Source organism: Gallus gallus, chromosome 1 (genome assembly GCF_016699485.2).
Source record: "Gallus gallus isolate bGalGal1 chromosome 1, bGalGal1.mat.broiler.GRCg7b, whole genome shotgun sequence".
NCBI lineage: Eukaryota > Metazoa > Chordata > Aves > Galliformes > Phasianidae > Gallus > Gallus gallus.
In genome coordinates, this window is record NC_052532.1 from 67,643,694 (window position 1) to 67,667,506 (window position 23,813).

The window sequence follows — 23,813 nt, forward strand, 5'->3', positions numbered from 1 at the left end:
GGCAGAGCTCCTCCTGGCATCGTGGTGCCTGGTTGGGAGCAGCTGCAGGGCCTTTGAGAGCAGAGCCCTTCTAGGCCCACTGCGGCCCATGCCCTAGGAAAGAGGGCCTCCCCCATCTATATAGCTGCTCATCTCACCACCTTTCTTGCCACCAACAAAGAGACTCACTTGGCTTAGTGCTCTAAGTCTTGGCAAGGAAACCAGAAATGAAAAATGAGAAGAACTTTGTGCTTGGAATAAACTCCTATGAGTTTACTCCCAACTGAAAAACTGTCTCACAGCTCTGTGCATGGTGTACAGTGCTACCTGCATACAAACACCAGCTGGACGTGAGCCAGCAGTGCGCCCAGTTGACTAAGAAGGCCAACAGCATCCTGGCCTGTATCAGAAATAGTGCAGCCAGCAGGAGCAGGGATGTGATTGTCCCCATGTACTCAGCACTGGTGAGGCCGTACCTCGAGTACTGTGTCCAGTTTTGGCCCAAGTATAAGAAAGACATGGAGGCCACGGAGCGTATCCAGAGAAGAGCAACAAAGCTGGTGAGGGGTCTGGAGGGAACTGGGAACTGATGAAGGGTGTGCAGAGGAGGAGGCTCAGCAGAGATCTCTGCAGCTCCCTGAAAGGATGTTGTGGTGAGGTTGGGGTCAGTCTCTTCTCCTTGGTAACAGTAATAGGGTGAGAGGTAATGGCATTAAGTTGTGCCAGCAGACATCTAGGTTGGACATTAGGAATAATTTCTTCTCAGAAACAGTGGTGAGGTATTAGAGCAGGCTGCCCATGGGTGTGGTGAAGTCACCATCTCTAGAGGTGTTCAAGGAATGTGTAGATGTGGCACTGAGGGACATGGCTTAGTGAGCGTAGTGCTTATGGATTGATGGTTGGACTTCATGATCTTAGTGGTATTTTCCAACCCTAATGATTCTGTGATTGTATTAAACAGTATTGTGCCTGTCCCTGAAATGCTTTGCGTGCAGAGCATCATGCACTATGGGACAAAGAAAAGGGATGAATCATTTCTGTCCTGAAAAGCAGTATTGATGGCCACTCAAATTAGAGTCCTGCCAGAAGTGGTGCATGAGAAATGTTGCTACTGCTACTTCCCTTTTAATGTCATTTTGATTTTGGCAGCAGGAAGATCACTCGTGTACTCTTTCAGCTGTAAAATACCGATGTCTATAGAGATGCCTTAAGTGAATAATAGTTATGTGTCCTACTATCTTTATGGAGTGTAATTAAAATGTCTACCCCTGGAGAGTCTAAAGGAAAAAAAAATTGCTCAATTACATTTTTCCTGTATTTCAGTACTTTAATCACAGTTCATTTTAATGGAATCTGTGTTTAAATTACCAAATTAGCTCAATTCCAAAGTAAGACTACTTCTGTTGGGCACATGATGAGCATTCAGATCCTCAGTGTTTGACTGCGAAGGAGCAGAGGCTGACCCAGGATCCTGGCTGCAGGAGGCTCTTGGATGTCTCACTGAGTAAGCGCTGCCCAGTAGCATTGGGAAGAGCCTCATTCAAACTGTTGTGCACAGGGTCACTGCGGGCTGTCAGAGTTCTGGAGTCCACATTTCCTCTTTTTTTTTGCATAGCAGTTTTGCATAGCAGATATGAATTCTTGATTATTTTTTTGAGATGTTAATGCTATATAGTTCACGTCAGGCTCAGCGGAACAGCTCAGGGCATTCATGAGAAGGAGCTGGCCAACTGAAAGGGCTAACGAATGGAGGAAAGCACAGAATACAGCACTGAGCCAACTGGGCTGTGTTTTCTGTACCATTCCCATTGGTGCAATGGTTTGAAATGGTGTTCTTGAAAAATAAATAAATAAATAAAAAGGAAAGAAGTGTTTTCTGAAGTGAAGGATCCACTAGCGAGGCACACACTGCTTTGGCAGCTCCTTGAATTGACTGTTTCACTGCTTATCTAACTGTACCTGAAGATATTTCATGAACTGCATGAAATAAAATGTATTAAATATACAGCTTGGAAAAGCACCGTATGGTTTAATGGACATCACAGATTGCTCATATAAAACAAGTTCATTTTTTAGATAAGATCTGTGTGAGTGAAGGACTGAGTTCTGCAAGGTGCTGGATAAACACAAGTTAGTTCAGAAGGCTTTTGGACAACAAATGAGAAGCAGAAACACATGGGCATTGAGCTGTTCTTTGCCAGCCATCAGAGCAGCCTGCTCTCTCCTTGTTGATGGTAGCACATCACAAGCAGCAGTTTGTTATAAGCATGTCTGTGTTCTTAAATGTTCTGTCATTAGTTTTGAATCAGCTCGCTCGCCCTTTAATTTGTGAGTGAATCCCCTCTAACGCAAGCTAACATCACAGTTGTGGGTGTGCAGGTATTGTTGAGCTGTGTCATAAATAGCCTGGATGCAGTAATCTTAGCTAATGATCTCAGCCGAGGACAGCTTTGTTTTAGACTGGTGCTGCACTCCAGGTGTGGCTGCTGAACTGTGTAAATATTACTTCTACAAAATACTTCCCTTTATGTGGCTCTTGAGCACCGAGTTCATTATTTAGGACCGCATGTTGATTTGGAACCTTAATCTAAATTGGAAAGTTCTTGGCAAGCGCTTTGCTTAATTCCTTATTTCATTTTAGGTGGAGATTGTTAGCTTTAATCCCCTCCCCCTTTTCTTTTTTGCCTCCTGTTCTGTTTCTTTTAAGTAACGCATTTAATAGCACAGTGAATAGAGCTTGCATGCTGATCGCTCCACGAGCGGTACTCCTGTTTACAGTTTTAAGACTTCTTTGAACCTGGCTGCTTCTGACACAGCAGCGTTAGTAGCATTACCATCATTACAAGATGAAAGCTGAAAGCTTTTAAGCTTAACAAAATAGAGTGGTAAAATACAACCTTTGTCCTGGGTTCCGTAGTGCGCTTTCACTTCGTTTTTCTTCTCCTGGATTTTATTGTCAGCGTGCTTTGGTGAGCAGCACCGGCTTTATTCTTCCTCTAACAACACCGATGCCTACTGCAGACTATAAATCTTCATGGATCAATGAACAGTGCTGTGGGTCGGCAAAAATCTCTGAGTTTGTATCCTGGCACAGTGAACTTGTTTTTGAAGTACTGTTACAGTCAACTTCTCAATCTATTCCCCAGCGTTGGTCAAGCGCGTTACTGTGCTGAAAGGCTTTTATATTCCCCAGTACTTACCTGGCATCGCGTATTTACAATGCGCTATGGGGTTGGATGCAGTTCCTATCCTGCTTGCCGTGTTTTGCTGACTTCTATCAGTTAAATCTTCGTGCACTCTTGAAGCCCTCACTCGTAAGTAGGTAGACTTGGCCACTGTGGTCTCCCCACCTCACAGCTGGGCAAACGACTGTCATTTTAAGGGCTTGTTCGCTGATGTAAATTACCACTTCAATGATGACCTGTCATGGAAGCGGACGTATGTATAGCGTTAGAATAGAGTAGATAACGATGTTTTTAAGGCTAATGGTAATTGCGGAACTGCTGAGAGACCTATTGTGATAACGCACGCTTTAGAATCAGTCGACTTTGTTCGCATCTTTGTGTAACTGGTGCGGTGGCTGCAGGTGAATTCCTTCCCCCTGACGACGGGAAGTCGTTCCCGCCCCGAGCGCCGTGCCGGCGGCCTGGGCTCCCCGCGGCGGGGCCGGGCTCGGCCTTATCCGGCGGCGCCCCCTGGCGCTCGGTGACGGCTGTGCTTTGTCCCGCAGGGCGCACCGGGCGCTACACGCTGATCGAGAAGTGGCGGGACACCGAGCGGCACCTGGCGCCGCACGAGAACCCCATCGTGTCGCTCAACAAGTGGGGGCAGTACGCCAGCGACGTGCAGCTCATCCTGCGCCGCACCGGGCCCTCCCTGAGCGAGCGGCCCACCTCGGACAGCGTGGCTCGCATCCCCGAGAGGACGTTGTACCGGCAGAGCCTGCCGCCCCTGGCCAAGCTGCGGCCCCAGAACGACAAGGCCATGAAGAGGAGGGAGCCCAAGAGGAAGTCCCTGACCTTCACCGGCGGGGCGAAAGGGCTGATGGACATCTTTGGGAAAAGCAAGGAGTCCGAGTTCAAGCAGAAGGTGCTCAACAACTGCAAAACGACGGCGGACGAGCTGAAGAAACTGATTCATCTCCAGACGGAGAAGCTGCAGTGCATTGAGAAGCAGCTGGAGTCCAACGAGGCCGAGATCCGGTACTGGGAGCAGAAGTACAACGCCAGCCTGGAGGAGGAGATCCTCAAGCTGGAGCAGAAGATCAAGAGAAATGAAGTGGAGATCGAAGAAGAGGAGTTCTGGGAAAACGAGCTGCAGATTGAGCAGGAGAACGAGAAGCAGCTGAAGGAGCAGCTGCAGGAGATGAGGCAGCGCATCCTGGAGTGCGAGGGCAAGCTGAAGGACTACATGTCCCAGATCCACAACATGGAGAGCGGCCTTGAGGCAGAGAAGCTGCACCGGGAGGTGCAGGAATCCCAAGTCAACGAGGAAGAGGTCAAAGAAAAGATCGAGAAGGTGAAAGGTGAAATCGATATTCAGGGCCAGCAGAGTCTGAGGTTGGAAAATGGCATCAAAGCTGTAGAAAGATCTCTGGGCCAAGCTACCAAGCGGCTACAGGTAAGAGCAACCTTTTTATCCATAGTTAAAGAACAGTCAAAGATGTAATTGTAATGAATTTTTGAGGTGACCAAAAAAGCATAAGAAACTCACAGTGGTGAACTTGAATAAAAGGAAGAAAATGTTCCTCCCACTTTCAGATTGCTCTTCAGACTTCTCTTGAAGAGCAGATAATTAGAATTGCACCTATCGCACGCAGCCTCTCCTTATTCATGTGCAGGCTCCGTTTCTTTCCCATCGGTCACAGCTTTAGTTTGCCACCACTCGCTGGCTGCCCGCCGATTTCTGAGATATCATTCAGAGCATATCTTTGCCATGCAGCAGAGCATGACAGAGAAACACCAGAGCTAATATCAGTTGGGCTCACTGAGGGCAGCGTGGTCACGTCCGTGGCAGTACATCTGGCCCTTTGCCCTGCGTGGAGGGAGTGCTACTCTGCCGTGGGTCTGGGCTTTTGATGCTCAAAAATGTCTTCTGCACTAACAATAGCACGTGCAGGGCTAGCAGAGAAAGGTTGTACTGCAGATGCTGAACAGGACCGTAGTGCTCTCAGCCAAACTCCCTCCCAGACATTTATCTTCAACACCTGTTGGTCTGGGGTTAGATATCTTAAGGATTTAGGTCCTAGGTCTTGGCAGCTGAGTGCCTCGTATAGTTAAATTTCAGTGAATTGGCACCATCGTACCTTTTCTGAGACTGAAGTTTTGATTCTTGCTGGGTCTTTCTGCCTCCGAAGATAATGAATTAAAAAGAACGGTCTAAAAGCAGCATCTGGGTAAATGGATGTAGAGTTAAGATAGCTGCTGTCTTTCAGGGCTGTTGTTTTAAAGAGCAGCATCTCCCTTCTCGTGTCTGACCTGCTGGTAGTCAGGATTTCATTTTCTCTCCGCCTCCAGCAGCTGTGCATGTGACACAAGAGAATCCAGTCTCTGCTTCCTTGCAAAAGGTAATGACGTCACTTGCAACTGAATAGAGCATGAAAAAATAAGTATCAGTGGAGACCCAGCTGCTAGCAGAGAAGTGAAGGAGAAATTGTGACTTTGGGGATCAGGTTTACTCCTGGACTTTCACTGTACCATGCGGGGTAGGACTAGGCACTACCCATGTTAGATGTCCTCAGTAACTCCTACTGAGGCTGCAGTTTAGTTCAAACTCTTGCTTCATTTTTTTCATAGGTGAGGGTTTTACTTTCTCAGGCAAGTTCCTGCAAGTTTGGGTCTTTCAAACTCGTTCTAAAGCTGAAGGTGCAGTGGTCTGGAAGATCAGCTTAAAAAAAAATAGCTCCCAAAATGATGTAATAGAGTCAAGAACAGAGGAATAGTTTCATATGCTGAAAGTTAAATATCAGCACTGATAGAGCTGGTTGATTTGAAACTATAAAAGTTGAGATGGGTTTTTAGATTGTTCTGTATGGAAGGAAAGAAGATGTTGATTCAGTAAATTGAAAGCGATAAGAACACAGGGGGGGATTTTTGAGTAGGCTTTTCAGAAATCTTTAGTGATTTGTCCCACCTCTTCTCTATCATCATTCTCTATCATTTCTGTAGCCACCACAGTAGACATCGCTTTCTAAAATTTGAGGCTATATTTCTTTAAAGATCAGATGCAGAACTCTTCTCTACTTGTTTCTAGATATCGAATGCAAAACCAAAACCAGACAATCAAACAGCAAAATGACAAACAAAAAAAACTCACCGCCCTTCTTCAGGCAAAAGATCTCACTAAGGTTTCACAAGTCAGTATTAAATCAGGATCTTAACCCAGTCGGATTTGGGGTGATGCTTCACATTTTTTTACCTAATTTTCTCTCAGAATTGATAAATGTCAAGAGCAAATGATTATGATCCTCATAAATCAAGATCTGCTACCCTTGCAGATTGCAGTGGTTTTTGGTTTTTTTTTTAGGAACAGAATTATCTTTGGTGGCAGCTTTGTTATAATCTCATAAAATGTGGCAACGCAGGATTAATTACAGACAGTTGTGGAGTGTAATGGGGAATTGGAGAATTGTTTCTGTGGAATTGTCTTAACACGTAGAGGTGGCCTAATCCCATCTGGCAGCCCAGTTCATCCAAAAGCTCTTAGCAAGTGAGTGGAAGCAAGTTTGGCACAGAGAGCGAGCTAGGGCCAGCCATACAGCCTGCACTGGCTGAACAGGTTAAACAAAAACACATTGGTTACAAAGCCATTGGCACTTACAGTCTTAAACACTGGATCACTTTTGTCAGTTTTCTTACTACCTGCTGAATTCAGTCTCTACTGTCATACAAGTTTGAAGTGAATAAAGGCTGTGCTATCTGGGACTGTTCATACAACAGATCCACAGAACTGTTCTTCCCCTGTTCTTGTGAGTTCACATCTACCTCTGCTTATGCAAGATAATTAAGGAGAGGAAGGTTGACTCACCCTCCACATCTCACCAAAATGAGAACATAGCAACACTCATGAAATGGAACTGCCCATGGACATGCTGCTTGGGTAGGCCGCTCATTGTTTATGGGGCCAAATAAGCAAAGCCCCTCCTGTCTGTTGAGGAGTACTACATGCAGCTGTGTGCCAGCCTCGCTGGCGGACAGCCGAGAAGGTGGAGAAAAATGATATTCTAAGGCTGTCATTCTGTTGTCTATTGGAGCTGTAGGTACTGCATATCATGTTAGAGTCACAGAGCATGGGGAAGGAGCCTATATAGTCATCTTTTGTACTTGTGAAGGGCTGGTGAACTAGCCTGCGTTAGACCTCAGCATACAAAACACTTGCAGAGTGGGACGGCTCTGTCCATAAGAATTTAGACTCTAGGTAGAAAATGCAAAGAACAGGAGGAGAAAGGAAATACTCTTTTAGGAACAGAAGAACTAAATGAGCCGTCCAAGTCATGCTGGACATTTCTGGCAGAGGTAGGAGAAGTGCTCATTCAAAAATCAAAGAAAGTAGACCACCAATAACTCCAGTAACAAGTAGTAGTGAGTGGTGACTTGCCTTCTAAATTACAAGAGTAAAATACCTTTCAACTCTCATTCGCATTTGGTTTTAAAAATAAGACATTTCCTCACTGAGATGAGGAGCAGAATTTTGCCCAGTTGCAAACAGAGTCCTTTAATGCTGCTTTATGCTGCTTTTTGCTTGCTTCTGCTCAGCAGATGTTTTCTCTTTTCCTGCAGGACAGGGAGCAAGAATTAGAGCAACTGACAAAGGAGCTGCGACAGGTCAACCTCCAACAGTTTATCCAGCAAACAGGAACGAAGGTCACAGTGCTGCCAGCAGACCCTGTTGAGGTGGAGGCCCCACCGGTGGAGCTTGAGAGAGGTGCGGCACCCAGGATGGGTTGGGCAGGAGGGAGAAGGGGATAGCAATATGTGTACCCGCTGCATTAACACCAGCATTTGCACATCAAGTGAACACTGTGCTAGCAAAGAAGCTAGCAAAATACTGAGAGTATGGTGTGAAATATTTCTCTTAATCCCAGCAAGTTAGCAAGCTATAAATAAAACAGTGTATTGGTAACTCTTCTCTCACTGTGGCACAAGGAGAAACTTCATTGCTGTGGTTCAGCCTCTGCTGTGTTACATTTTATCCCATGATCTGCTTGCAGGGACCCCTTTGTTGTAGCATTTTCTTGAGCCATAAAATTTCAAACCAAAAGGCATAGGGTAGGGAGGTGGGGAGAGAAGACAGTGTAACCAGACCTTAAACATCAGTATTTGAAGAATATGAAGTTTGTCATTTAAGTGGGCAGACAGCTTTGAGTTATATATAGGTACAAGCTCTTTCTGCACACTACTGCATGAATGCATTGCATGTATCTATGTGTGTGTTCCTTGTGGGATAGTAATCATACTGAGTAGCTCTCTATTTTGAAATGAGTAGGGAGTGTGCACCTCAGATCTCATCACTTCCAATTCAGGCATTTGAATTATTTGTTGTATGTAGTACTATTTTTTATTCTAAGCTGCACTAACTTTGCCAGTAAGCGGGAGGAAGGGGGGAGGTGTTCTGTGACATTACCTTTGATGATGACTTTTCTAACTGCCCTGTTTCTTGTGCAGAGCCGACGTTTCAGTCGGGGTCACTGAAGCGCCCTGGATCATCGAGGCAGCTCCCCAGTAACCTTCGGATTCTGCAGAATCCCCTGTCGTCTGGTTTTAACCCGGAGGGCATTTATGTATGACATTATATACCTCTAGGAGAGGACCTAGCAAGGTATCCTGGACACAATACACTTTTCTTTTGTTCTGCCAATGATCAATGGAAGAAGTTTTGTTATTGTTTTTCTTTTTTTTGTTAAGCCACCCTAATTTTTGTCTTCTTCCTCCAACACACTACTTGGAGCCATACCTTGTGCACTGATGCTGAAGAGACAGAGGAACTGTCTCAATTCATTATTGGCAATGGTGAAGTTGCTGTCACACACCTAGAGCGCAAAACCAAATGGAGGTTTTTGCCACTTCAGAAGCATTTGGGAAAGTATTATTCCATGTATAGGCATAAATAAAAGACTGAGGGTGAAGGAAACCATGTATGCAACTGATTTGAGGTTTAATTTATTCCTTTTAATCAATGGACGTGTGAATGTTGACCTTTTATATTTTTTATTTTTTAACTTGTGAATGGTCATGTATGGTTGTACATCAGTCTGACAAGGTGACTTTAATTTGCATGTGCAGACATCCACCATTTGACCAAGTGCAACAACTTGCAATGCGGAGAGTTGTGTGCTGAACCTCCAAAATGGTTTCTCACCACTGACTTTGTTCATTTCTGTTGTGGGTCATATGTCATGTTCCATCCGTTGCTACCTTTTAAGATTTGAAAAGAGAGTTTGTGGGATTTACTTGCTGTTGAATCTGCCTTGAGCAAAGCACCTAGTGTTCAAAAGACTGACGGAATTAAAACCTTAGCTTGGTAAGAATATTTCCAGCATACGATTGAGGATGCACTAGTTAGATGATATTTTATTATATAGAATGTATATTTGAAATATTTTGCCACATTGTATATGCCTTTTGAGAAAAGAACAATGTAAGAAGTTGTCTTCATATATCTTACCAAAAGAGAGTAAGAGGCTTTCACTGTGTGTGATTTTGTACTTTATTTCTGCCAATAGCCATTACAGTGTTCTTGTTTTGCAGTAAATCATGCTGTTGGAGGACAAAGAAAAACAAACCAACACAAATGAGCATCCTCTCCCAGCCTTCCAGAGTTCACCCAGCTTTTGTGGAGGGAAGAAACCTGGCAGAGTCTCATGAGGTCGATAGCAGAGCTTCTGCTGACTTGAGCGGAGCTAGGCCAATTGCATTCCAGGTTCCCAGTGTAAAATGGTAGACTTTAACCCCTTTGAAAATGTACTGCTGCTCAGTCATTCACAGAACATGAAGTATGCAAACAGAAAATTAAAAGATCTGGTAGATGTTTTTTTACAAAAAAAAAAAAAACCAACAACCCCAGACCAACAGAGAGAGAACATTTTATCTTAACGTTACTCTAATGCAATCAAAGCGAGGTTTAGACAAAATGGCTTTAGTTCAGAAAGATACTACCAAGTCGCATGTTGGGTGTGGGTCTTGAAATTGGGTTGACAGCATGCATACCAAGTTTGCAGAGTAAGTTATTGGCATCGGTTGGACACCTGATATACGTTAGGAGGCTACAGCCTCATGGATGAGATAGAGAATGGATGGACCTTACCTAGTTGCATTTGGATTTCCTGTTTTAACAACAGCTCAAACCGTCATCCACACATTTGAGGTCACCAAGATGCGAGAGGGTGTCACAGTGCTGTCACTGTAGTGTTTAATATTTAGGTCCCCAGAGCACAAAAACAAAGAGGAACCCCAGAGTTCAATCAGTGGCAAAATGACAAAACTCCCAATACCTTTGGTAGGGTCAGGATTTTACCGCTGGTAGGAAACTCCAAGCTTTTTAGCCATAGAAAATTTTTAACTCCTAGCATCCTCTTGTGTTGATTTACTGATGTGCAGATAAATGTTAATTTCAATTTCCTTTTTTTTTCTTTTTTTCTTTTTTTTTTTTTTTAAAGAAAAGGAGCTTCCTAGTCATACTGACAAACAGAAGCTTTATCAGATATAGTAGAAGATGAAGGACTCTTGAGTGTTCAATGCATTTTTTATTTTCCACTTATTAATGGCATCATATATTCTAAAAATGCTGCTGTACTTAGACTAACAGCAACAGATAAGGCTGTGAATATATAAAGGACCTTTCCAAATGGACTCTGAATTTTTACCGTTTAAATTATCAGGTCTTCTTTTTTCCTTGTGAGTAAACTGGAAAATGAGATGTTCCTACCCAAGGAACCTTCGCAGTGCTCACAATTTTACTGTTAGTTTATCACAACTCTGTGCTCATGTTTACTGTGCCCATAACTTTGTATTAAAAAGAGAATGTGTATATAGATATATATATATATTAAAAAAAAAAATGTAAAATATACATAGTTTCAGGACAATATCTGTCCAAGGTACTTGAGCATATATGCCTTACAATATGGGTTCAATTTACAGAAAAAGAATAAATGGCCCTCTCCAGTGAATATCTTGCATCTTCAGCACCTCCTCTTGACACTAGAGAACTGAGGCACTCAGCACCTTGCAAAGTCTGGCCCAAATTATGCTGCATGGGGACGGGGGGAAACGCAAGGAAAAGCCCGTTGCAATCTTAGCCTTGTACTGAGATGAAGCAGTTTAAGGTAGATGAGCATACATACCCACCTAACGTTGTTGTCAGACTTTAAGTGACTGGTCCATCTCCCACAGATACCAGTTTGAGCTGAACTGAGCTCTTGGATCATAAAAAACAAATTGCCCTTTTTCTCTGTGAGGTTATTCCTGAGGTTAGAGGGAGGAGGACAAGCATTGAAAGGAAGGGGAAGAGCAGCTTTGGAGGGCTTGAGTTATGGTTTCCTAATAGAACCAAGGAGGGATTTTCCCATTGAAGTTAAAAAATAAAAAAAAATGGCACCTGCTGATGGCAGCAGCTGTTTGACTGAAGTGCCAGCCTAGAGCCGGCTCAAAAATAGCCACTGAAGCACCAAGGGGATCCTCCTTATCAGGGCTTTAGCGTATGTCAGGGTGGTCTAGAAAACGTTTACAGCTTCAGCCACTGCTGTGGCAAAGGAGAGGCTTTTGTGTCTGAACGTGCCATTTGTGAGGCGGCGAGCCATCTGCAGCTCCCTCCCCCCGTACTCCTGTTGCTTACTGAATTTCAGCCAGGTTAAAGCTTTGTAGCACTTTCACCCTCTCTGTAAATAAACCAAAAAGAAGTGGCATGCCATCACATTAAATGTGAATCGAACAATGTATTGCAGTTATAAAACTTCCTCACGTTACGGCGCTAAGAGTTTTGCTTGTGATCAATTACAGAACCTCACTCTTTTTTTTAGAAATACAGAAAAATTCATTTTCAGAAGTGTTTCAAACCTCCTCACGGGGCATTAGCAGAAAAGAAGTTACGCGTACTCATTCTAACAGGTGCCAGATTATGTGCTGGCCAGCATGATAACTATTTTTGTTTGCATTAAATAGTTGAATACGTGAGCACTGTTTTCCAGTGCACGGGGAATTTATATGGAGAACTCCTGAAGTTTATTACTCGTGGAAATTAACTGTTACCTCTCCAATCCATGAGGATGCAGTTTATTTTTGGTGGTGATGCTATGTTGTTGGGGGAAGGGGGAGTGACGGACTGACAAGCCAATAGGGTAATGCCAAGGTAAACGTTCTGAATGCCCAAGCAACGGAGAAATGCAAATCCCACTTTGAAAAGTGAGCTAGGAACCTGCCTCCCGTTATCCCTGGGTGGGACTTAGGTTCCCAAGTGCCTGAATTGCTTCTGAAAATGCTATGTTAGCTTTGTGATTACTTGTTTTTATAAACCCCAGCAAGCTGGAAGGAAGTTCTTTAGCAAGAGAACTACCACTAGCATTAGCAATACACAAACATGCTTTCATTGTGAGGTAAGAGGGAAAAGATCTTTTAGTGAAGTAAGTCTCCTCTTGGGGCAATAATTGCCTTCTTTTTAGCTTGAAGAGTATATTTTAGTGAACTGGGATCATATGAGTATGAACAAAAACCAGATCTTGTAATTTTAGTGAGTTATCTTGAAGCATATAAATTCCTGATGTGCATTAACTCGAGTGAATTGGGCCTTAATGATCCATGTGAATACCAAAACTGTATTCAGATATTTTTTTTTTTTCCAGAAAAGAGTCTCTAACGGTCTGTACTGTATCAAAATTGCTAAGTGTCCGAGTGTTACTTTATATTACACTTTTTTTTTTTACAGAACATTGAAACATGCATGTTTGTTTGCTACAGTATTTTAATGTTTTGGATGAAGGCCATCAGTTGTATGGAGATGACAAAACAATCACTCTATTTATTCAGTATTGCTGCTTAAAGTTTTCAAAATAAAGCTTTCAATGCCAATACAGTGACTGATTGAAAGCTGCTCTAGCTCTCTTCAGCTGGTTTTTTTTTCCCCTTTTTTTCTGTTTATAGAAAGCTAAAGAACTGAAACTTGGTATATAAGCTGTTCTACCAGCAAGGAGTTATTGCAATAATACTGTGGGATGGCTGGGAGTATGTGTGCAGTATATACATAAATACATGCATGCAGTGAATGCCTTGAGTAAATGGACTGCTGAAGAACGTTCAAATCCTTTGCAGCGTTGCAAGCAACTTCCAGGTGCGACCAAATACTGTTCTAATGCTTCATACCACCGTGCAACGCTTAGGAGGGACGGAACGAGTAGAGGTGGTCTTAAAGGATAAATTCAGAGTCCTTTGAACCAAATAGAGTTTAAGCACAGATGTGTTTTCTGAATTGGGCCTAAAAGCATGTTCTGCTAGAAAAGTCTTTTCTGTTGCAGCAAGGATGCTTCATTTCAAGCGTATTTGGTACCTCTGAAAATGCAAGCGGTTCCGAGATGGATCAAGTACGTCCAGTATCTTTAGTAAAAAGGGTATCAAAATGCAGAGGACATGCATGCTCGTGAATATGGCCACCTGGTGAAACTACTCACTGGGGGCTCAGACTGGAAGATCTGAGTTGCTGAAGCTTTAACATTGAGAAGCAATGCCAACTAACTGTGAAAACACAAATGAGCGTTTTCTTACTGCTCTGCTTCAATGCAAGATAAAAATCTGTACTATATGTAACTATATTTTGTCATTTAAAAAGCTTCTATTTTTGATTATTCTCATGAATGGTTGACAAAAGATATTGACTATGCTCCCATACAATAAATTCCCCTCTGAAACTTTGGGTCTTTACAGTTCATGGTTTGCTGGAATTGCACTGTACCTCTTGCATACATCTCATCTACAGCTGAACTGTGTCCACCAAAGAACAAGATGATGTTCTGTGTGTCTGGAGCTCAAATGCTTTCAAAAATGGCCTTGTGTTGAGCGTGACAGTGGCTGCTCCCAAATGACAGCTTACCTGGGGGCAGGGGACACGTGCCTGGTCAGTGCGGGGCCTCTACCAGAAAGCGTGCACATACGGTATTTTCAATACAGATACAGCCAAGAAATTGAAGGGGTGATGGAGCTTTTTTTTACTTGAAGAACTGCCACTAAGATTCATATACATCCCCAAATAACAGAAAGGGTCAGCAACTCGGTGGCAATAGAACTTTTAAAGCAGAGAGGCAGGGTTTGCTAGACGATGATCAGAGAGTGATCAGATAATCAGATTGAATATACAGAACCTTCAAAGAAAAAGGTGTGTATGTTTCAGCAGGAGGAGATCAAGCTTTAACAGAGACCTGAAGGCCTGATTCAGGTTTAATCCCTGTGCTGAAGACAGCAGGGCACATGAAGATCGCTTGAGTTCATTGTTGTTGGTCAGGGGAACTTGCCACATCCAGGGAACTATTTAAGTTAAGCTATCCAAATACAGTCCTTAGTCTAATGTCCCAACAAATCTCTTTTCCTAAACCAACTGGAGCTCAGACTCATTAGATGTGAAGATAAATGAGCTAACAGTAGTAGTGCTGTTGACAGAGACACGAGGTCATGAACTTCACTGAAGCCCTAGCTAGCAGCATTCGTACTGGCAGGACCATGTAAGTTTGTAGAGGACCTCTTCTCCTGAAAGATGCCTTTTTCTGCTTCTGTGGGAGTCACCTAGCTGCTTTTTTGTGGTAACTAAGGCTTCCCAGCGTGCTCCAGTAGAGCCAGTGGCACAGCTAGTAGTTCTGATCTTTTGCTTTGCCTTTAAAGAACAAAGTGGTGCTGCAGTACTAACTAGCTTGGTGTAGCTGGACCACTAATGAATTGCAAAGCCAAAGCAGATCAATAGTCCATATTGTTTAGAAGCTATTCTGAGTTCTTCTGCCTGTCACACCCTTGTCAGCTAGGTGATACTTCTTTGTAGTTCCAATTTTTAATGATTGTTTCAACTAAGTTCTCTAGTGTCTGAAGTAGGACACAGTAAGTGACTGTCCATTATTGTCTTTCTTGAAAATGGTATATTTGCTAGCTTTGGTAATGTAGCTAGTGTCAATGAGTGAACACTGTGTAGGTCAGCCACTGTTTCATCATTAATTTTCTCCAGAAATACTGGATGGAGACGATCTCAGCTGGACTGGTTTGTTCTGTTTTTCCAGATGGGTATGCTGTGTACTTTGTCCCCTTCTTTGCGGTGAGTTCCCTGTTCTGTGTGCTGTCATGTCTCCAAACTATGGCTTTGAGTTGCTAAGCATAAGCTACTGTTTGGTGGGCAACTTCATAGAATCATGGAATGGCCTGGGTTGGAAAGAACCATAATGATCATGTAGTTTCAACCCCCCTGCTATGTGCAGGGTCGCCAACCACCAGACCAGGCTGCCCAGAGCCACATCCAGCCTGGCCTTGAATGCCTCCAGGGATGGGGCATCCACAACCTCCTTGGGCAACCTGTTCCAGTGCGTCACCACCCTCTGTGTGAAAAACTTCCCCCTAATATCTAACCTAAACCTCCTCCCCTGTCTCAGTTTAAAACCATTCCCCCTTGCCCTATCACTGTCCACCCTTGTAAACAGCCATTCCCCCTCCTGTTTATTTATATGCCCCGTTCAAGTATTGGAAGGCCACAATGAGGTGTCCCTAGAACCTTTTCCAAGCTAAGCAATCCCAGTTCCCTCAACCTTTCTTCACAGGAGAGGTGCTCCAGCACCTCCAGCACCTCATCATGCTCTGATGCTCTGATCATCTTAGTGGCCCTCCTCTGGAGTCGTTCCAAGAGCTCTGCGTCTTTTTTGTACTGGTGGCTCCAGGCCTGGATGCAGTAGTCCAGATATTGCAGGGAGCCTCTTTGTCATGTGCTAATGCAAGAAGAAACTTGATTCAAAGAGGTGTTAAACTTATCCGAGCACCCTCCCCACTTGACTCATCAGCTCAGCCATTGGTAGTGTCCACGTACCACTTCTGGTGTGTCTGTGTGCCCCTGGCAGGAAACTTCCTTGCTGCCCCGTAGGCAGCCCTGGTGTTTCTTTCCCATGCATGTGATTTGCTCTGCAGCAACTCCTGGCTAGAATAGCCATACTTTTTTGATTGTTTTATTTTCTAGAGATGCTTTTCAGATCTGAATCCCTGACTATGGATGGGCTGCAGGAGTCTCTATAGGCTCTTATGGAGTGAGGGAGTATCATTAGAGTAATCCTTTTTATTTAGTCATCCAGGAGCTTAATGTGGTGTAACAGCTACACAGCAGAAGTGATTCTCAACTGAAAGAGCTGACAGCTGGATGTCAGTCTCTGGTATTTGCTTTGGTCCACATGAGTTAATTATGTATTACTTTGATTTCAGTTTCCAGTCCTCTGAGTCACGGGTGTATGAGGAAAAGGAGGGTTACAAACCTGTGAAGTCCAGTCAATAGGACAGATTGCTGTGCAGTAACACATTAGGGAAGCATATTTGGCCTTCAACAGATCCACGCTATTTCCAACACCTCTGTCATTAAATTACTTCATTAACTAAATACATGTTGACTTGTTCCCCAGTAGCATGCTTTCATTTATACTGTTCCTCCTAAATACAGAATTGATGCTATTGTTTCAGCTATGTTTTCCCTTTCTGTCATTTTTTGCACATACTATTTTGTGTTTGTTGTTTCAGCTATGCACTTTGCCTTGCTCTACCTCCTTGCAGCAGGAAAAAAAGGCAGTAAATAACTGGAGATCTACCGAGAAAATGCAATATAGAAGAACTAATACTTAATCCTGAACCAAGGTGGAAGGAACAAAGGTTTTCACAGAATCATAGAATCCTTAGAGTTGAGTAGAGACCTCTGAAGGCCATCTAGTCCAACTCCCCTGCAATGAACGGGGACACCATGGCTAGATCAGGTTGCCCAGGGCCTTATCCAGCCTTACCTTGAAAGTAAGGTAATGGGATCCAGGGATGGGGCATCAACCACAAAAATTTCTGTTATTTCTTTTTAATGAACACAAGTTTGAAAAAGATCTTCAGAGGAGCTCCAGCTGGACTTATGAGAGGTCCACTTGAAAACCAACGCAAATAACAATGGGGGGGGGGGATAGGAAGGGGTAGGGGAGGGTGGGGGGAGGAATGGAAGATGTGCACCAACTAAAGTGTCTGTAACTTGATTATTTGCCCTTCGGCCTCTTTCACAACCTGTGTGATGGAGGGTGAAGGGAGCCATGGGAACCATCCAGCTTTAGAGGCAGTGACACAGTACCACTGGGTACCATCAGCAGCTGTTGTTAAAATAAAATGCAGGCCAGCCTTTAAATGGGGAATAACTGGAATTTCTTAGTAACACATATAGTTATACGTGTCACAACCTGCAATAATATATCCCTTGTACTAGATTCACCAAACTGCTTTTGATCAAATGCTATGTGTGAGAAAATATTATCTAACTTTCACAGTCAGAATTAACCTGAGATGAACTTTGATCAGTGAGGTAGAACTGTCTTTCTGGGAAGCTGATGAAAAACCCAAGAACACCAGCCATCATTTACCTACACCACCACTGCTGTAATGTTGTCTTAACTGTTGGCTTGACCTAAAAAATCTGCATTGTGGTTACCACGACTATGACCTGGATTCTCCACTGTATGTAGCTTGTCTCATGATCAAAATGAGCGTGAATGAGACAGAGACGCAGCTAAATGAGAAAGGTAAGGATGTCCACTAGCTAAGGGTGGTGTGTAAGGTTTCAGTAGATGCAGGGCACTGGGTAATCTTGCCCCTTGGACTCTATCAAATCACTGCAATTACAACGAGGTCTACACGAGAGGGCAGCAGTACATGCCAACATGCCTGGAGCAGCAGTCACACAGCTAGTTGGAAAGCAGATTGTCGAGGCATACAGCACACGAGAGAGAATCATGTAAATACACAACATCCCATCTTTATATGTGTGATTTCAGAAAGGATGCAGTAATGCTTACAAAGAGCTGTGTCCGTGTAGCAGCGAGCGTGGTTGAGGCACAAGTGATGCAGTTCCCACAGTCTGTAAGGAGCGCTCAGGCCTGGTAGCTTTCTAAAACCTCTACTGATGTGAGTTGAAACATTCCACTGTGCCTGGTGTATTTCCCTGGGACTGAGAAGTTCTTGTTTTATTTTACAGCTCTGCCACAGATTTCCTGTGTGTGACCCTGGGTGAGCTAATATAATCCCCCTGGATTGGAGTCCCCCAGCTGTAAGCTTGAGATAATGCTGTTTCATCCCCTTTGACTTTGTCTGTATATACTGCAAGCCCTGTGGGGAACCGTGCCTCATTTCCCATTTGTTTGGCAAATAGTACTTAGCCCACTGTGGTCCTGATCTTGGCTGTGCCATCTAGATATTATTGTAATAAAGTATATCTCTTCATGGTACCAAGAGGATAACAAGAAGTCACTTTGAGTTACTGTTACTGTAAGTGAGAGCAACATGCAGACCTGATAGGAGAAGATGGGGGGTTTCTGAAGGTGAATTCTTGTTTAGCTTTAAACTGCTTTTTCTCCAAAGGGCTAAAAAGGAAAGGTAAGTAAAGGAATAAAAACCCTCTTATTTCAACTTCAGTTCAACCACTTCTTTCAAAGTGATGCTATTATAAGAGGCAACCTAAGTCCTTTCCCAACTGCTACGTGGAGCATGTTGTAGCTGATCAGTGCAAATGATTGACTGAGCAGGCTGAATGTGCTCAGTGGTCCTAAGCATTCCAGTATTTCCACAGGTCTGCTGATGTCCTGACAACATGTGAGCACCTAGTATTCTGCTGTGAAAGGTTGCCATTTCACGGTTGTCTGTAGAAACCCTTTGGTATTATAGAGGCTGAAGAGAGAAAGTGCTCAAAGGTTAAACTATAGAAGAAGGCTGACTTTCTGCAGCTGTTTTCTGACTCTGGAGACTGGTACGGAAGGAGCACCCCTCAATGAGGCTGAGCACAAAGACTTTAACGCTTCTGCTCCGTTCTGAGATCAAATATCATTTTAAGGCATTGCCATTTACATAATAATTAGTGCAGCCACAGGCATTTGACAAAGCAGTAAATAATCAGCTGATGGCATCTAATCTCAAGGCCTGCTCAATGAAGTTCTTACTGCTGCCTTTGTCCACAGTTACCTGGGGAGCTGTTCAGCTGGAAGCACCTGCTTCTAGGTGCTTCTGGCACCTGCTTTGGTAGGACAAATGGACTATCCCAGGCACGCAATAAGACAGGACAACCACTTACTTTGGGTATTGTGAGCAAATGCAAAATCTGGCCCAGCAGCCTGAGAAGAGTGAGTATCTGGTGTAATTGCCTGTTTGACATTGCTGGAACACAGCCTAAAATTCTCAAGAAGGAAAATCCATTGCATATGAACACAAACATATCTGCATTTAGTCAGGGCAGTCAGTACTACCGTTGCTTTTGTTAAATTGGAAAACGAAGGCCCAGGGAGGTGAAGCACCTCCACAGAATGCTCATCATCTCTGTGCACCTACTTCTGGATGTGAATCACTAACTAAAATGTCTATTCTGATCTCACAGAAAAAGCAGGGTTGTCCAACAGTGGTTTGCTCAGGCTGGAGGGCCATCTGGCTTAGCATCCGGTCTCGAGCTCTTGAGCAAGAGGTAAATGAGCAGAGGCAGCTCAATAGTAAGCAGCACTGTGGTCTGGAGTTACCAAAATATCCTACACAGAGGAAGCTGCTCCTAACCCTTTAATCAGAGGATTAATCTTGTCCTGAAAGCAAAAGATTTATCTGCTTTTCAAATTAAGCAATGGAAACACTTCAAAAGACGTGACTCTTAATATCTCTGTTTTCAAGTGTTGGACCAGTTCAGTCAATATAGCCACTATGATTTTACCTATGAGATCTAATTAGCTTGTTTTAAACTTGAAGCTTTATCCTGCAAAATGAACATTTTCATCCACCATTGATTTTAGCACACTGGTTTCAGAAATGCAGGAGGAATTTGGCTCCTTGCAGGATTAAGTCAATTTAAGTTCATTGGCAGGGAGTGTAAAGAGGGAAAGCTGGAATTAACAATAGCAAGCTATTATATGATGAAGTGTCTGGTTTGTTTTCTTATAGTGCAGATCATCAAGACTCCAGTTACCTTCACCAGTTTCTCAGCTTCAGGAAGTAAAAATACATTCAGAGCCTGACCTAACAATAAGGGTAATCCTCCTGGCATTGTTCTGTCTCATTCTGGCTATAAAAATGCATACATTCTCTGATGCACACAGACAGGTGCATGGCATTTCATGGCATCTGTGTCTGATTAAAGCCAGAGCGTGAAAATGTAACTGGAGGATAACAAACTTAACAAAAGGGACCCAATCTGAACAATGCAATTTTGGGATGGCTGCATCTGCAGATAAAAATTTGAGTCTATTACGATTTCTTCTTAAGGTAACCATACTCAGCTAACTGATACTTATGCCAGCAAATACAAGTTGCCTATTTTGCTAGGAAAGCAACAAAACAAAACAAAACAAAAAAGAGAACTCTGATTATAGCCAGATTTAGTTCCCGTGGCAGAAGCAGCAGCCACGCATGGCATGTTTTGATTTGAAGACACATCAGAATCTACAGTGCTTTGAAACCATGCATCAAAAAAGTGGGCAACTCACAGTGATGCTTCTGCTGTAATTCATTATTGCATGGCTGAACTGCAGTTTCACCTACCTCCTTCTGGCTCAGCCAGAAGCTCGTCTCACAGTGCAGAAGTGCCTTCAAAGAAGCATTCTCTCGATGGCAGTGTCATGTCGTGTGGACTCACAGGCAACGTCTGTGAAAATGGAAGAGATCCCCACTTTACAGGCTTGTACAGATGCAAATGATGTGACTGTACTCACTAGGGAAAAGGCTGGGGTACCCTAAGCTACAAGCATGCTCTTTCTGACCAGGCAGCTTTTTTCCTGGAAAACATACAGAGAGAGAAACAAAAATAAGGGACATGCAGTACCTTGTCACTGAGTTTGACAGACAACTCAATTGCCCTCTGCCTCTTTGAATGTACAGCCCTACTAAACCCAAGCAAACCCATGATATTACAGCATACTTCTAAAACAGTTATAGCAGACAGCACTCAGCGATTGCAGGAAACAGCTGGACTCTTTGGAAATGCCTTCTAGAGCTGGCAAGACACCGATGGCAGCACACATCCCAGAGATGGCTCCTGGGGCATGGCATACAGATTACTCCTGAAGGTCATTTGAAATAACTGTACTTACCCTGTAATTTACAGCACAGGAACTTGCCCCCATGACCAGCTGTTAGGCATTTTGTATATCTGCTTCATGTTTTGCAGATAGATGGATGGATCTTCACTTAGCCGTTTCTCTGTTCTGTAGAACAAGCTGCAGTCCCAAGTTCACACAGGCGTTTTTCTTCATGGGTGGACTAGGAGTGCCCACAAACACTGCCTGATGACAGCATCCTCTTAAACCACAGTAACTCCTTCTCTCTCAGGTGTAAGGAGACGCTGAAGGCTGCTTTAGCTCTGACTCCTGCCCACACATTTTCCCACACTCTTCATTTACCTTGGTGGCACTTCTAAGGAGCAGTTCTTGCCTATTCTAGGTGTATTTTCTACCTTCTTAGAAGCCTGATAGTAACCAGGCTTTTCCTACTCATCCTGTTGGCACGTACCCCCCTACGGATGCCTCCTTCTTGGGCTTCCCTCTGGAAACTGAATTCCTGAGCACAGTACACTGAGCTGTCAGACCCAGCCAGCTGCATGTACATCAAAACCAGAGCATCTGTAAGATGTTGTCGTACCAGAAAAACACAAACGTTCACGCTCCGTCCCCTTAATCACAGCAACTTCTCTCTGGAACAACAGAGGGCACCACTCCTCGCACAAAAAAGCTGCAGCAGGAAGAGGAGCAGCCTCGTACTGAGGTAAAAGTTTGCTAAGCAGAGCATTTATTTCTCTCTGTAGGTGGTTTGGATGGCACGCTCTCCCCCAGGGAGGCTCAGCCCTGCGTCTCCCACCGCTGCGGGAGGGCTCTGGCTGAGGGCTGCGCTCGGAGATGCACGCTCTGTCTCTCTTGTGGATCTCATTGCAGTGTGCACAGGGTCATCAAGCAGTCGCTTACTGTGCAATAGTTTGATATTGGGGTCTTAATATGAGGTAAGAGGAAACCAGAGCGCCAGCTGCAGCCCTGGCTCCTGTGCATACCCATTTTTATTTGTTTGTTTCCAGCGAGTTTGTAACATAAAATGCATCAGTACGGTGCAAAGCAGGGCTGGAATCCAGGTTCCTCCTCTCAGACGACCACGTTATATCTCCTCAGTCTTCCAGCCACAGCTTCCCCTGCCACCACAGTCAGTTCCGAAGCAAAGGAGCAAACCCATTTCGGCTGTCGAGAAAGCACAGATCTGCGCTTCTCCCTCAGCGCAGGGCTCCGGGGCCGAGCCCCGACCAACGCTCAGGCCGAGCGGGCAGAGCTAACTCGTCCCGTTAATACCGCCGCCTGAGGGAACGCGCGGCCCGCGCCACGGCTTCCCCGCGCCGCCCGTTGCCATGGCACCGCCGCGGCCCCGCCCCCTCGGCGCACCTCCTCCCCGTCCCCCCTCCGCCCCCCCCATCCCCCCTCCCTGCAGCGGCGCAGCACGTGCCGGGCAGCGTGCGCGGCGGTCAGGTGGGCGCGCGCGTGACGGCCGTTGGCGCCTCGCGCTGTGGTGAGCCGCCGGGCTGAGGCGGCCCCTGCGCCCTGACAGGGCACGGATAGGGTGTTTCCTCCCGAGCCGCTGGCCGCTGGAAGCCGGGATCCAGGCCTGCAGCCGTCTTGGCCAGGGAACGTGGACCGAGGCCACCGGAAGGGTCACTGCCCTGGGACGGCAGCCACGGAGCCAGTTCGGAGGGCTGCATCCCAATCTTTACCTCAGAACCGTGCCAAGGGCTGTGCAAATGAACGGCTGCTCCTGTGTAGAGATGCTTTGCAAGCAGCGCTATGTGCTAGCAAAGCTTTGTGCTGCCTGCTGCCAACTGTGGGGCTGGAGCCTTGGCAACTGTGTCAGTAAAGTGCAGGGAGCATCGAGTCTGCTTCAGCATCTGTCAGCCCGGTGGGCTCCGTAGTGCAGATGGGGCTCTGAACGCACTCGGGGAGCCCTATTCTGCTGAGTAAGAGGGTGCCGCATTTACATAGCTCTTTTCCTGAGGCTGTTCTTCAGAAATGCCTCAGTTGTGAGAGTGCCGTGACCACAAGCCTTTCTGTTTTGGTATCTGGTTCTCCGGCTTTGGTCTGGATGGAGATGTATCACGCGACCTGGCTCACCTCCGCACTGAGGGGGGTGAGCGGAGGCACAGCTTGGAGGTGCTTCCCTGGGCTGCAGTCACGCAGACGGCAACGCCTGGCAGATGCCTGTACTTGCGGATCTGCTGGTACCAGAGGATGGAGGCCCCCAGCTCACAGAGCTCTCAGACAAGATTTGTGCCACTTAGCATTGTGTCCTTTCTGGTAGATTGAGCGAGAACCTCACTGTGATAAACTCAGTGGGGACGGGAATGTGGATGTGTTTCTAATGAGGAACAAATCCTTACTTCCTTGTTTGAGCCCAGAATATCCTGGCTGAGGTAAAAGATCTGCCGAGACTGGTGAAAATCAGTGCACGTGCTTGTAGCCTGCACCAGGATTAACAGGGATGGGAAACTGAGCTTTGGAAAGAGAACAACAGAAAGTCTCTACGGATGCTGGAGAAAGCTGTCTCCAGGCCCTAGGCCTCACAGAGCTGCCTTAAGCCATGGTCCCAGCTTCCTGGGAAGCA

General features: G+C 44.9%; 1 protein-coding gene and 1 long non-coding RNA gene across 7 annotated transcripts in view; one reads left to right on the plus strand and one right to left on the minus strand.

The window, feature by feature from the left end:
- Positions 1-13,873, plus strand: part of RASSF8 (Ras association domain family member 8) — an 80,013-nt gene extending 66,140 nt beyond the window's left edge. For all 6 annotated transcript variants that reach the window (XM_046904313.1, XM_416437.8, XM_025142102.3 and 3 more), the window contains 3 exons: positions 3,710-4,599; positions 7,758-7,902; positions 8,643-13,873. In XM_046904313.1, coding sequence (XP_046760269.1) covers positions 3,710-4,599; positions 7,758-7,902; positions 8,643-8,764 — 1,157 coding nt within the window. In that variant the 3' untranslated portion in view covers positions 8,765-13,873. The remainder of the gene's footprint in view (positions 1-3,709; positions 4,600-7,757; positions 7,903-8,642) is intronic.
- Positions 1,692-22,571, minus strand: LOC121109063. The gene is made up of 3 exons (XR_005862182.2): positions 21,275-22,571; positions 20,727-20,829; positions 1,692-3,400 (listed from the first exon to the last, which is right to left on the minus strand). It is a non-coding gene; the product is annotated as an uncharacterized LOC121109063 (long non-coding RNA).
- Positions 22,572-23,813: the final 1,242 nt, after the last annotated feature.